Below are 14,427 nucleotides of genomic sequence, written 5' to 3' on the forward strand. Positions count from 1 at the left end.
AACACACACACACATGCAGCTCGTAATAAATTTGTTTTTTAGGATAAAAAATATACCTCTTCTTATTGGTTGCCTTGCTAGTAGATTACACAAATAAAATTCGAATCATATTTTGATTACACACTAGTGCTTGCACAATAGAAATACGTATTTTGTAACAAATGTCATCCCTGCAAGATTAATGCAGTAGTTGCTTGAGGTAATTTTTGATAGCCGTGAACTCCATAGGGATATTTTTTGTTACTAACTCAGGGAACTGAGGTTTGTGGCCTGGGGTTGCTGGTCCTTTTGCAGGCAGAATGAATATGTTGCTTTAATATTTTCCCAGTTATTATTGTAATTTCATTTTCATTCAGAAGTGCTTGTATTGTGCTTGGGGTAAAGCAGATGCTTGAATACATCCTGGTGCGCTGAGGACCCCAATATACTTGAGCCCTGACACACTAATGTTGACAGAGTGTTTCAAAAAAAAGAAAAAATAAGCATTGTTCTTTCTCCAGAGAAGCTGGGAGTGGCATTTTTATAACTAAAACTTTGAAATAAAGTCTTCCAACAGTATCTACTCACTGCTTTACAGACAGTTTCATTATCAGTGTTTATCCATCTGTTGACTCTGCATACAGTATATGCTTCACTTTATTAATGACGAAAACACAAAAAATAGCCGGTATAGTAAAATTCAGTAGAAAATGTTTAATGATTTTCAAGGAAGTGACACAGCATAGTTGCATGTTTACAACTGGTTTCATTCTTTGAGTCAAGATGACTAAAAAAAAGACATGTTTCTAGACAAAGAGACTTTTTGATTTCATACAATAAAAATAACAAAATAGATAAATTCACACACACACACAATTCACACATTCATAAATGAAATATCTCATTTAAAAGTAAAGAAAATCCCTACTGAAGAGGCAGCTAACTCACACATAAAATACAACCTGACAGTGTTCACAATAATATTGCAAACAGCCCAAAGAAGTTTCTTACTTTATTTGGGGTAAGATGCAGGGATGCACCGATTTGATGTTTTTTTCTCCCAATACCTACTGCGATACCCTAACCTCAGTGTATCTGTGTTTTTCTTTTCCCAAATCTAAACTCTGTAAACCTCACTGTGTGGATAATTTTATGTTCTCAACCCACCGTGACTGAATGAGCATAGTTGACCGAGAAAAGACTGACTTTGATAATCACGCTGACAAAAATGTATATTTTTGGACTCATCTCTGAATTGTGTTAAATGATCCACTTAAAAAGGTCAGTATCGGCTTTGATACTGATCTGGTGTATCAGATCGGTGCATCCGCTGTAAACAAAGCACCTCAAAAGATACCTGCTGAGACTAATAAATATATCTACAAACACTGGAGTGAAGGCATTACATGGTGTTATTGTCTTAAAAACAGATTTGAGTTAACCAGGTCATTAAAACAATGGATAGAAACATTACATTTTTACAACAATCTCGATTGTGGTTTATGTAAATACTATCACATACTGATAATCTACTGCATCTACACACACATTCCACAACAAAACTAAAAAGGTAGGACAGACTCTTTGGAGGCAGGAGAAAATGTATACTGTAGGCAAGTTATTGGTATGAAAGTATTTCATATAATGCCCAAGTATTATTACTGCATCTGTTATTGTGGTATTGCTAACATCAGAATCACTGTAACATATTCTGTTATCTTACAAACTTCAGGAGGCTGCGAGAGGATAAAAACGACATGAAAACAACAAGGAGGATTAACAGAGAACATGTTGCTGTCAGAAAGCAGCTGATTTCTGAAGAAGAAATTAAGAAAAAGTTCACTTCTGTCTACATGTATGTGCTACAAAAATGGTAAAAATGAATTCACATTATGAAATTTGCTTTTATCAAATGACAACAATCACAGCTTATCAGCTATACTGAACAATACAGGCACTTTTTAAACTTCTGAGTAATCTTGTAACTCTTGAGATGATGGCAGTTGGCAGTGATTTCTGCTGCATGAGAGGTTAAGACAACAGGAAATCATTTGGTGGGATCATCTTTCTCCTGCCGCAGATCACCAAATGATTCATGGTGGACAAGGAGTGTCTTTTTACAAAAACCTTGGCTTTGTTTGCAATATGCTAACATACGCTCAGCTTCCCCGGAGTCAGAAGTCATATTCGGCTGCACATTGCTGGAGGTACCATTCATACAATTTACCCTGTGGAATAAAATGAACTATGTAAGATTTATAATTCTCCTGCTGAATGAAAACATTCATTTAAACCTACATTAATTGATTTTGTGCCGTCACCTTCGAACATGATACTGAGACTTTGTGGCAAAGAAGGTATCAGTTAACAGTCAAATTAAACCCAAAACAATTAACAGAATGATGTTAACAGAGCAGAGGAGTACTGCAGGGTAGGGTGATAACTGTTTATCACTACAAGGACTCCTTTCACAATTAACAAAGAATTTGACCCGCAGTCATTATAAAATTATCCAATATTACATCTCAAGCTGCAATAACAGCTATGTTCATTATCAAAAACATCTGCCGATTGTTTTCTCAATGAATCACTTGTTTTGCTAATAAAATGTCAGTTAATAGAAAAAAAAATGCATGTTATATTCTCCAGAACCCAAGGTCACATGTTCTAATGTCTTGTATGACCAATAGTCCAAAATCCAAAGATATTCATTTTGGCATCATGTACATATGACAAAGAAAAAACTTTGCTGAAATCAGCACATTTCTGGTACTTTTGCTTAAAAGATTACTAAAATGATTATTTTATTATCAAATATGTAATAGCCTTGATAGCACAAAATAAGAATCTAACCTTTTTGGTTCTGACGATATCCTGGATATAGTCATTGTATTCTGACATGGTCCTCTTCTCCTTCTTCGTCAGCGTCTTATTCCTTCGGCTGAAGAAGGAGCACATCAACATCTTCATATAGACATTTCCATGATGGTTTAGTCTGCTTATGTGTACAGAAGTGTATGCATGTGTTTGTGTCGAGTATGTGTAAGACTTACCCTGCAAAATACTTTGCTAGGAAAAGCAGGAGGTAGCAAAACGCCCCAAAAAAGATCACAAACACTACTTGTCCATCTTCTGGTATCCAGTCCCATAAATACATCACTATTCCCTGTGAGACAGACGTTAAAGAGGCAGTCAGAGAGCTGGGACTACTACGAGAAACACTGTAGGAATGTAATCTTTACGAATGTCAGAACTTACTGAGAAGATGAGCAGCATTCGAGCCAGCCCTTCTCCCAACAGCTCTTCCACCTGCTCTTTGGAGATGGTGTTCACAATGAAACTCAGGATGAAGAGGAGAGGAAGAAAAACGCCCAAAGCCCCGCACATGAATGAGTGAAGGCGGACGCTTTTGTTGTAACTTGCATCAACCCTGTATGTGCACATAGAGAGGGAATCTGGTTTGGACATCACATTTAATGCAGATGATCATATGTAGTAAAAGAAGCCACCTGTCATTTTTCTGGATCTTTCAGGGTCTTTCATTAGCTTTATTAAGACCACATTAATGAGTGTTATGTAGTAAGTTGAGAGGTCAAACCTGTCCTGTTCTAATTTGCTGCTGATGGTAGAACAAATTAGGTCACAGTCTTTCTCCAACTGATCCAAAGTCTTCTGAACGGCCTGGTTGATGGTCTTCTCGATGGTCTGACACACCTTATCGATCTGGTTTACACATCGGCTCGGCTGGATGAGACAAAGCCTCATAAGTGCATCAGTTTTGGATTTATAGCTCAAACATCATTTGCATCTCTGACAGGAAAGATGGGAAACTTCCATGACAAATCCTGGGGGAATATTTTGACAAACAGCCATGGGAGCAGGAAGTGAAGTTGCACCTGCTCAGCGAAAATAAATTGGCGGTCAGGAGGGAGACACAAATCTATCAGGCGGAGTTGCACTGAGTGAGTGTAGATCACAGTATGGTGCAGCAATAACTCACGTCTGGGACTGCCGTTGTCAGAGGTGGCTGATCAAAGCCCATAGTTTACAACCCCCTGCCCCCTCCCCAAGAGTGGATAATTCTCTAAGTCATCATATTACAAAATTAATCATCCTGTTTCAAGCCATCAACAGCCAAAACTAAACATGGGGCGGAGAATTTACATTCCAGGATAATCGATGGATGTGCAATCCCAAGTAGCTGAGAACCTTAAATTCAGACCCCAGATGAGATCTGGAGCTGATCTATTAGAAAAAAAACACTTGTGAAAATAAAACAGCTATTTGACACCTCAACAAGGTGGGAAAATACTACATTATTTAAAGTGTCTAAGCATCAGATGCGTATTATTATTATCAAAACTATGAGCATATAGATTTAAAGCTGGTATTTATAATGCCAAAAACACATTGAATTTTACCTTCTGTGGGTTGGGTATATATATTGTGGGCATCTCAAAACCACATTTGTTGAGACCTGGACGGCGACACAGTTCCTGGACTATCTGCATCATCACCCTCTGCCGAAAGAAAGGCAAAAACATTCATACGTCTCCAGGTTTAAACGACAGGTTCATCATTTTTCAAGTCTATCCTCAAACAAGAGTCAGGTGTCACATTGACACGTTTTTCTTACCATAATCATTCTGTTCATACTGACTGTTAGAAGATCTCTTTATAATGCACTTACAATGTAAGTGATAAGGGCCAAAATCCACAAGCCTCATCTGTACAAAATCGTATTTAAAAGTTTATCGGAAGCTAATATGAGGGTTTAGCCATCCAAGATAGTCAAATCAAGTGGATATCTTTCAATGTTACAGTCTTTTTAGTGTCAAAGTCCCTCTTTTTGTTACTATACTTCCACCACAGCTCAACAGGGAAACACTGTCAGAGGAAACACAAAGAGGGAATTTAATGCTGAAAAGATATTTGTCATGTATCCATTTGAAATGACTAACTCAGAGCCTCATATAAGCTTCACAACAATTTTAAATGACTGTGTGGACACACATCACTTACATCAAAAGTACATTTGAAGGGGATCTTTTAATAGTCAGTATGGCTGTTCATATGGGTACCTGTCTGTTGTTTTAAGAACAACTTCAAAAACTGTGAACCTGTCCTTTAACTGAACTGGCTTGGCATAGTTTCCATAAAAAATAAATAAATAAACAAATGTTTATAAATTAATTTACCTGCCGGTCTGTTTCCTTCCCAGCTTCATCAGCCTTGCTGAGGTAGAAGAACAGCTTGTCTCCGCACTTCTCACTCAGCTTCTCCACAATGTTGAGTGTACGTTTGCACAGCGCCTGACCCATCGGGTCAAAGAACACAAATATCAGGTCAGCCTGTTCTCCTGCAGACGAAAAGAATATTCGTTAGAGAAACACAAATGCTTCAGAGCATCATCCATCAGTACTGGAGTGACAACTTGTGAAGACGTACCCAACCAGGTGATGGCGCTGTTCACATCAAATGGGTAGATCATGTCCCCGTCCACCAAACCCGGCGTGTCCACAAATGTCACCAGGCTGAACTTCTTCTGCTTGGATGTGGAGATCTCAGCAGTCAGATAGTCTATAACACCTGAAAAAATGCAAACACTGTGTGTATACAGGTTCCTCATTCAGGGTGAGTTCATAGAAACAAAGATGATGAACTGAAAGCCCCTGCAGGAAACTGTCACCGCTAATAATTATATTATGTGCAACCAAAAGCCGCAGTGTGGTCAATAACTGGAAACCCATGGGAGGCCAATGACATTAAAGATCAAAGACAACTTTTTGTGCTCTCTGTGCATTTGCGATCAAACTGCAAACATGGAGGATCCAGATGATGAATAAATACACATGATAAAGATAAAAAAAGCATCAATTCATTCTCTTGAGATAAACAACGACTGCAGCCCCGCCCTCACTCATAAAACCTCAATTCTGACACGTGAAAAGATCTGTTAGGTCAGTTTTCTCACCATCCCCTCTGCGGAGAGGTCTGTTGTCATGGTTACACACAACAGCTCTTCAACTGGCAGCTTTAGCATGGGGCGTGGGACATAAAGCTAGCCAGTGAAGAACGACTGTGAGGCAACGCACTGTGAGGTTAAGATACGCCCAAAACCCCCCCCCCACCACCACCCGCCCGCCCCCCCTATCTTGACCAACCCCAGCTCTGAGCACCAGAACAGGATGACTATTGAGACATCCCGCCACCCTCCCTCTAAACACAAACACACACAGGCTTGGGATGACACTGAGGCTATTTCATAGGAAGAGGCAGGTGTTAACGGCCAGCACAAATCACATCCTTGTGCTGCAGTGAGCGGAGCTGCTGCTGTGGCACATTAGCATTCCCTTATGTTTCTCTTACATCAGCATGGCCACAACATCAATACATCAGCCTCCTGAGTGTATTCCCTGACAATACCGAGCCATCCCTGTAATGCAAAATGTGACAAGATAATGTGGATCGCCTTGGAGTCAAGTTACATATATGTATATATATGTATATGTATAGATATATATAAACATATACTGTCTTCAGTTTAAAACATACATCTCTGTTTAAGACAAAATAACAACAACATTTATGCAAGTCTGTTGTCGGTCTCTATCAAACAGCCCTTGATACAGACATACTGCTCCGTACGTAACTGAAGAAAGTCCTCGGAATTCCCTGAACGGTGAAAAGGAAACGAGACCGATACTCGCAGTACTCAGGTGCTAAGTTCCTCAAGTGACTGTAACTGAGAAGGCTTCACTGGACTAGGAAAAGGGCAAAGGCTGCAATAATGCTGCATCAACTAGGACTAAAAAAGAACTTGGTCAAACCAAATGCACTGGAAATATATCTGCAGGAAATGAGAATCGAGAACACAACTAAAAATCTTTGTTATCTGATAATCATTTATCATTTATCGTCGCCAGTTAAAACCCATGCAGCATGTAGTCTAAACTCTTGACAACAGGTTGCTAGGATGAAGTCAAAAAGATAAGGTTAAACAATCTTTATGTAAGTCTAAAACAATATCACAGAAGTGTCTCTGAGCATATCCCAGAGGACACTAAACTGTATAATCAGCTGATGCTCCAACGTAAGGATATATGATGCTTTTCTGATGAGTCATCCTCAGTCGCTGTGACAGGTAAACAAATGCCTGATATTGTGTATTTCCAGAGGCAGCATTGAAGTTAAAATTTAAAAAAAAGAAAAAAAAAGAAAGGCTGCTTGTATTCCAGAGCAGATCAGGTTTTGGTGTTTGCGAGGCTCAGGCCTGCAGAGTGAGGCTGTTGCTGCTGCTGGAGTCTGGGCTGTGCCGTCTCTAATGGCTGTGACATTTCCCGGCAGCTCCTCCTGACTCCACTGCACTGCTGTCGATGGGGCGTGTGACTCACGCCACACCGTGAGCGCTCCGGTCCGCACCCAGTGAACCCTCACTCTGTGCACGCTGTCAACGCACAGACATACATTACTCACCTCCCCTCCTCTCCCCTCCCATCCCCTTTTCCTCCACACTACTGCTCCCACTCAAGACAGCAGGCACACCCAGACTCTCTGCACGACCACCTCACCATCCAGAGGCTCCAGACCACTGCTGACGCACAGATTAGCTGAGAGCAATTGTCTCAAAACAATATGCTGCTAATTAGATCCTTCTCTGTCTTCAGTGTGAGCGTAATATCAACTCATACATCTTTGAAACGAGCGGCAGAGACGTGACAGGAGGGGAGCAGCAGTCTGTTCTGATTTATAATGAAAAGGCAAACTTAATTCACGCAGGCTGTGACTCAGTGGTGAGCATTAGTCATCAAGTTGAAGCACCTAAACTCAACCTCAAATCAAAAAAAGGTGAGCATGACCTGTGATTTCCAGATACACATAAATGTTTCATTAGCATCATCGAAAATATTAACGTGAGCTCACAGGAAACAATCTGTGGCTGCAGCTCATCATTACATTAATCTCTTGTTCACTGTTCATAACAGTACTGTTTGATGCTATTATTCTCTCCTTTCACCCTCTGATGTTTTTCATAAGCAACAGCAGAAAGAAATAGAATAGAAAAAAATAAAACTCATATAAATGCATTTTTCTTCTACATGCACCACAAAGCTGATGACATACAGTAAAAGTTAGTTTTTCAGCTGGATGATCAAAGTTAACAAGACTGCAGTGCTTTGCTTCAAATATTCACAATGCAAGATTCTCTATTATAAGGCAAAGGGATGCAAACCCATCAGATTATCCTCAAAAAGGAATACATAAACTACATTGTAAACCGTTTTAAAAATAGTTGTGTGATGTGTCACATCAGCAACTGCATGCACAAGATCTACACATTATGATTCATTTAGGAGCATAAAATTGATTTAAGTTAAGAAAAAGCACAGCTGAGAGGCCTGCAGTTCCTCTTGGCAGCAGTATCACTAAATTTCATAATAACCATGGCAAATAATCTAAACTGTGCATTCAGTAACCCATTATGAGTTTGTGATGCTGGAACAAGAGAAAAAATGCTTACCTTTGAACTCCAGGATTGGTCTAAAGTGAGGGTAGAGGTGTAGTGTTGCATTCCCCTGTGAAAAAGGAACAAAGACAATAATGAGACTGATATTAATCTGCAGTTCTACCTGAGCTCTCAACCCTCTATAACAGAGTCCTCTCTCTTCTTCTTGGTACTTCATGCTCAGTCTTAGTGCCAGATGCTGTGCTGCAGCTCAGTGTGCTCGCTTTAAGCTTTCTCTGTACATAGGAGATAATCCTTCTAGTCTGCAGTCCTGCACTGCAAATATATTATTCATCTTCATCACCTTTACCACGGCAGGATATGAACACAGAGGCAGAGGAGGATGAGAGAACGCAGAGAGACAGGTGTCTCCTGAGCATGTCTATATGCTGCAAAGATGCCTCTCTGTGTGTGTGTGTGTGTGTGTCTATACAACAAAGTCCTCATTGGAGCAGCATACAGAAAGATAAGTATTTTCCATACATGGGGTCATTGAACGTATCGCTTTATCAGCCTTTATGACTGGTTTCAGCTACAGTTCCCATTACTGAAGTTAAGTATTTAAACACATGTGGACTGAGTAGAGCCATCGAAATATGAAATACTGTTACAGTGAACAAGCACTGATGATATCTGAGGGGGAAAATATATATATATATATATACACACACATATATGAAATGCAATGAAATGCAATAAAATGGAGCAGCACAATGCTGACTATAAAAAAGGTTGTCATCATGGTTCTCTATTCAAGCATTATTCGGTACTTCAATTGTAAACCTCTCTTACCGTCAGTGATTCTCTTTTACGGCCACTTGTGATGAACGTGAACCCCTGCGTTTCAATGGCAACACCAGTTTTCTGTATGTGCTCTTCAGCGTACCTGAAATAACAGCATCGTAAAACACATCAGAAACTATTTGCAAAGGATCAAAAGAAACTGTGCTTCTTTTCAGTGGGGCTGCAACTAAAGTAAAATGTTTTTACTATCAATATATCTGCTAATTATTTCTTACAATGAATGAATTATTTATTTAATCTATAAAATGTAGAAAAAGATGGGATAATGCTTAATAATTTTAGGGTAATAATGTTGGCATTTTTTCTTTTTAAATGAGTTAAACATTCTTGCATTTAGAGCTGCAACAATTAGTTGATTAGTTGATCGACAGAAGATGAACTGACAAGAATTTTGCTAACTGAATAATAATTGAAGCAAATTTTTAAAGCAAAAAATGTAAAGATCAATTGGTCTCAACTTCCCAAATAAATTTCTGCTTTTCATACTCTTCTGTGATAATAAATAAGTTTTATCTGGATTTTGGACTATTAGTCGGACAAAGCTAGACATTTTTAAAAGTATCTCTGTGAAGATCTGTGATCAATATTTTTCACAATATGCTGACATTTTGCAGACCTCACAAAAAAACGGATCAATAGTGAAAATAATTTGCTGATGTTAGTTACAACAAATCTGGACTCAATTTGACTGCATTTGTATGTATATATAGATTTTTTTTCTTTTTTTTTCTATTGTTGAATAGTCATATATAGATGCATATAGGTCCTCGGCAAAAGGTGAAGATGAACTTTTCTTACTTATATCTTACTTGCATCCCTCTCCCATGTTGTATAAGTGTGTGTGTGCATGTTTATGTTGGGTTTTGGATATTGATTTCTGTACGGTTTATATGTTGCAATGAATGATATATCAATAAAAATTATACACAAAAATATCATAATTGTTGTTAATTTTCTGCTAATTTACTTATAGATTATTCAATTTAAACTTTGCAAAAAGGTGCTCTGTACGTAAAATAACTGATTTGATGTGTTACACAGGTTTTTGTTACTCATGAGGACAATAAATTACACATAGTATATAAAGTCAGCATGCTGATAGACACATCATTAAGTTTGCTGATGACTCAGTGATTGTGTCACTACTTAACAACAAGGACACCAATCACAGTCCAGTGGTGGATGATTTCATTGACTGGTGTGAGTCCTCATCTTTAAACACCAATGTTTCAAAAACCAAGGAAATGATTATTGATTTTAGGAAGAAGCCTCCACCAAATTCAGAAGCTATCCTGGCTGACCCCTGTCACCCGCTGTCCTCCGAATATTGGCTGCTGTCACCTGGTCACCGATACATGGTACCAAAGTGCAGGACCAATAGATTCAAACGCTCATTTGTCACTATTGGCCTCATCAACAGCTTGTCATGATCAGTCCCCCCCCCCCCCCCCGAAACATTAGTGCACTTTGATCTGTTGTATATTGTGGTTGCATGTGTATGTGTATTGCTGTGTTTGATTTCCTGCTGGCCGTTCAACAAATTGCCCCTCATGTGGATAATAAATTTTACTAACTATATAGTCAAATACTAACCTCAAACATACAGAAAGTCAGACATTTGCATGAGATAAATTGTTGATAAATTGCTGTTTTATCTTATGCAAATATTGCAGATATTAATCATAAAGGTGGAGACTATTACTTCCTCTCAGGGAGAGACCCGATTATTTCCCCAACCAATTTATTTATTTAAAAAATGTGTCAAAATACTGATGAAGCTGATTTTAAAGCAACATCTGGATTTGAAATTATGACACTTCAATGAGTAAAGAGTCTAACTTAGCTAATATTTGAATTCATGTTATTCTCATCCCTTAACCACACCACACATCTACAAGCTAAAAAGACCAACAGATATAAAGGTGTAAAACATGAGAGGTCAGCATGCTCGACAGCTGTGCTCCGTACAGAGCTCGCTCAAAACACATTGTTTATACTGCAGTAAATATCCAATAATATTTTCATGTCTCTGTGTGTATTAGCTCAATGTTCGATTTACATGATTTTTGCATCAATATCATAAAATACATTGTCAGGCATTAATTCACTGGACTAACCAAAAACAGACATTTCCCATCCGATTCATTCTATCTATGAACAGTTTCTCAGTTGACGTGAATTGAAAGAGTACTTTAACATACTGTATATGGCTACTGAAGTGTACATAACATTTTGTGAAATGTGAAATTTTGCAACCCCACATTTCCTGTGGCAACAGTGCTCAACTGCATCAATATCACAAAGCAATTTACTAAAAGTCATGTGTGAAGATGGTATCTGTGGCTCTCTCATTCACACATGGTGCAGAGCATGTGATGGTCAGGCAGCCTGGCACAGCTCAACGGTAGAACGGTAGGTCATGCAATAAAGTGTATTACCAGTTAATGAAGGAGCTTTTCCCTGCAGAGTGGTTCCCCATTATCATCACAATGATCTTCTTCCTGGGAGGCAGGAGTCGGACTCCTAGGCTGCTGGCGATCGTCACCAGGCCTGAAAATACACAGATGTGTACACACACAGTGAGCGGGATTGAGGGAGAATCATCACAATGTAATAAAAATCCTTTAAAGATCCTCTTCAGCTGTGCATTAAATACATATAAAATACTCTGATTGGAACAATAATGTGTGTCTGATACTCTTGAAAATGCAAATATATTTAAAGTTAAACAGCTAAATGCTATATGTCTCCAAATTCACTGTAAAGTCAGCTCTCAGTGTTTGTGACCTGGAGACTTCAAGTTTCTACATCACACTTATGTTACTAGGATCAGGACCAGTTTCCAAACTAGGTATGATCTCACAAATCCTGCTCGAAGAGACGCAGCTTAAACTCAGATTTAAAGTGAGCACAGAAAAACTTTCCACTTTCAGTAGATGAAGGTGAAAACAGCCTTTTAGTTTCAAACTTGCACATACATCATTTTGCACAGTGATGCTCAAACATTCAACTGTAGGAAGGAAAAAAAGAAAGACAGTTGTGAGTGGAGGAAATGATTCAATCATACATATTAAACCTGTGGCGACAGGCCACATGGACTCTCCTTTAAGTATTAGGGGGCTACGAGCCAAATTAATTCAACTACTGGTGTAAGGTCAAATCCACAATCAAGCCTCATTTTGTGCTCAGTCAGCCATACACAGTCTCTAATTATTTTCTAAAAATATGTCAGCCCTGTGATTGACTGACAATGTGCCCCCAAGACCCTGCAAGGATGAATGTACAATCATTAATTGGGTCCGTCAATTTTCTGAAATGAACAATCTATTTTTCTCATCACAAAAACCTGTTTCTGTCTTCTCTGGCATACCAGCATCACGCATTATCTTCTAATTAGTTATTATTGAGTTTTATTAATTCAGGAAATCTGATTGGGATCAAGACTCTTTTGCAAGAGCTCATTCACATTATAATCATACACACTCACAGACACACTTGAAATACTTGGAGCAATCATAAACATTATGAAGAGTATCAGCAAGTAAATCTTTAAGGCTGGCTGCAACTAATGAATATTATGTCGATTATTTTTGTGATTTATCAATTTGTTGTTTGGTCCATAAAATGTCAGAAAATGATTGAACATGCTGATTACTGTTTCCCAAAGCCTAAGATGACATCCTCAAATGTCTTCTGTTTACTGTAATTGAGGACTAAGGAAACCAGAAAATATTGACATTTTGAGAAGCTGGAATCAGAGAATTGTGTATTTAAAAAGAAAAGCATTGAAAACAATAATTATCAAAATATCTGCTGATTAATTTAACAGTTGGCAACTAATCTATTAGTGGACTTATGTCCCTCGGAGGAGCAGTGGGTCTTAAACTCTAATAACTCCTATAAGTGCTGCAAGAGCAAAGTGCGCACACACTGGTCAGATAAACAACACGTACTATAGCCTATATGTGTGTGTGTGTGTGTGTGTGTGTGTGTAGGCTATACATCAAGGTGACTGAACACCACATCCGTCCACATATACAACTAATAGCCTAGTTGTATATTCAAAACCAAACCACCCACAATCTGAAACAGTCGCTACAGGCTTCATTACCATGCAAATAAAGTGTGAGAGCATGATGAACATTGTAGTGGATGGTTCAACCTGACAGATCATTGGTCGAAATAGTGAGAGCACACACATTAAGTGTAGGTGCGGCCCCCGGTGTTACACCGTATTTGGTGACTCTGCAGTGTTGAAAGAAGTTGATCCTTTACTTAAGTAAAAGAAGCCTGTCAGCACCACAATGTAAAAATTCTTCACAACAAGTAAAATCCTGCATTTTGTACCATACTTCAGTGAAGGTTTATAAGTATTTACAGCTAAACTGAATGCTTCCAAAAATGCAGGTCATAGAACTTGATGGGTCACCAAATAGGGTGTAACACCCGATCAATGACATATATCTGACACTGACAGACAGCTGCTCGTGCTGCTACTGCACGGCCACCATACTTCACATTTAAGTATAATTACTGTTAATCATTGAGCAGAATTTCAGTTTTACGTCCACTACAAACTTCACAGAGTGCTGCTGGGTAGTTTGAAGCATTATTGTTACATAACATCACAACTATGTGAGCTTATTTTCGCTCTGTGCTGTAACGCTGCATATGGCTCCCTTTAATCCCTCGTTATTTACCGTTTTCGCTGTCCACGTACAAACTGTGGCATTCCTTCAGTATCTTCTCACTCGGGGTGGTGATCGCAGACTCCAGGGGGTTTGCCACCGAGCGGGGCTTTCTGCCCGACATTATGAACAGGCCGACCTGCCGCCTCTCTGTTTCCACAACCAGCGGGGGAAGAGGTTCACTGTTGCACATAAGACTCTGCTGTGTGAATGCAGCGCCCCCCTGTGAACAAATACTGTCAGGACACCGAGGGCACACTCGGCAGTGACAACATTCAAGAATGACCCGGCAATGTTTTACTGCCTTAATTAAAGGATAGGTTCACAATTTTTCAAAACAACAATCAGTGTTCATATGAGGACTGAAAGAGGTTTTCCTAATTGTAATCATTCTTTCTGTTCATACTGACCTTTAAAAGATCCCTGACAAATGTGCTTTCAATGTTAGTG

General features: G+C 38.9%; 1 protein-coding gene across 1 annotated transcript; it reads right to left on the bottom strand.

The window, feature by feature from the left end:
• Positions 1-711: 711 nt before the first annotated feature.
• si:dkey-98f17.5 (uncharacterized protein LOC569123 homolog) lies at positions 712-14,128 on the bottom strand. Its single transcript, XM_053325297.1, has 12 exons — positions 13,990-14,128; positions 11,728-11,839; positions 9,278-9,371; positions 8,501-8,555; positions 5,428-5,568; positions 5,178-5,338; positions 4,401-4,499; positions 3,578-3,723; positions 3,238-3,409; positions 3,033-3,145; positions 2,833-2,920; positions 712-2,207 (listed from the first exon to the last, which is right to left on the bottom strand). Exons 1-12 carry the CDS (start codon positions 14,099-14,101, stop codon positions 2,154-2,156), a joined length of 1,347 nt encoding a protein of 448 aa, XP_053181272.1. The 5' UTR covers positions 14,102-14,128; the 3' UTR covers positions 712-2,153.
• Positions 14,129-14,427: the final 299 nt, after the last annotated feature.

This window comes from Scomber japonicus, chromosome 9 (genome assembly GCF_027409825.1).
Source record: "Scomber japonicus isolate fScoJap1 chromosome 9, fScoJap1.pri, whole genome shotgun sequence".
Classification (NCBI taxonomy): Eukaryota; Metazoa; Chordata; class Actinopteri; order Scombriformes; family Scombridae; genus Scomber; species Scomber japonicus.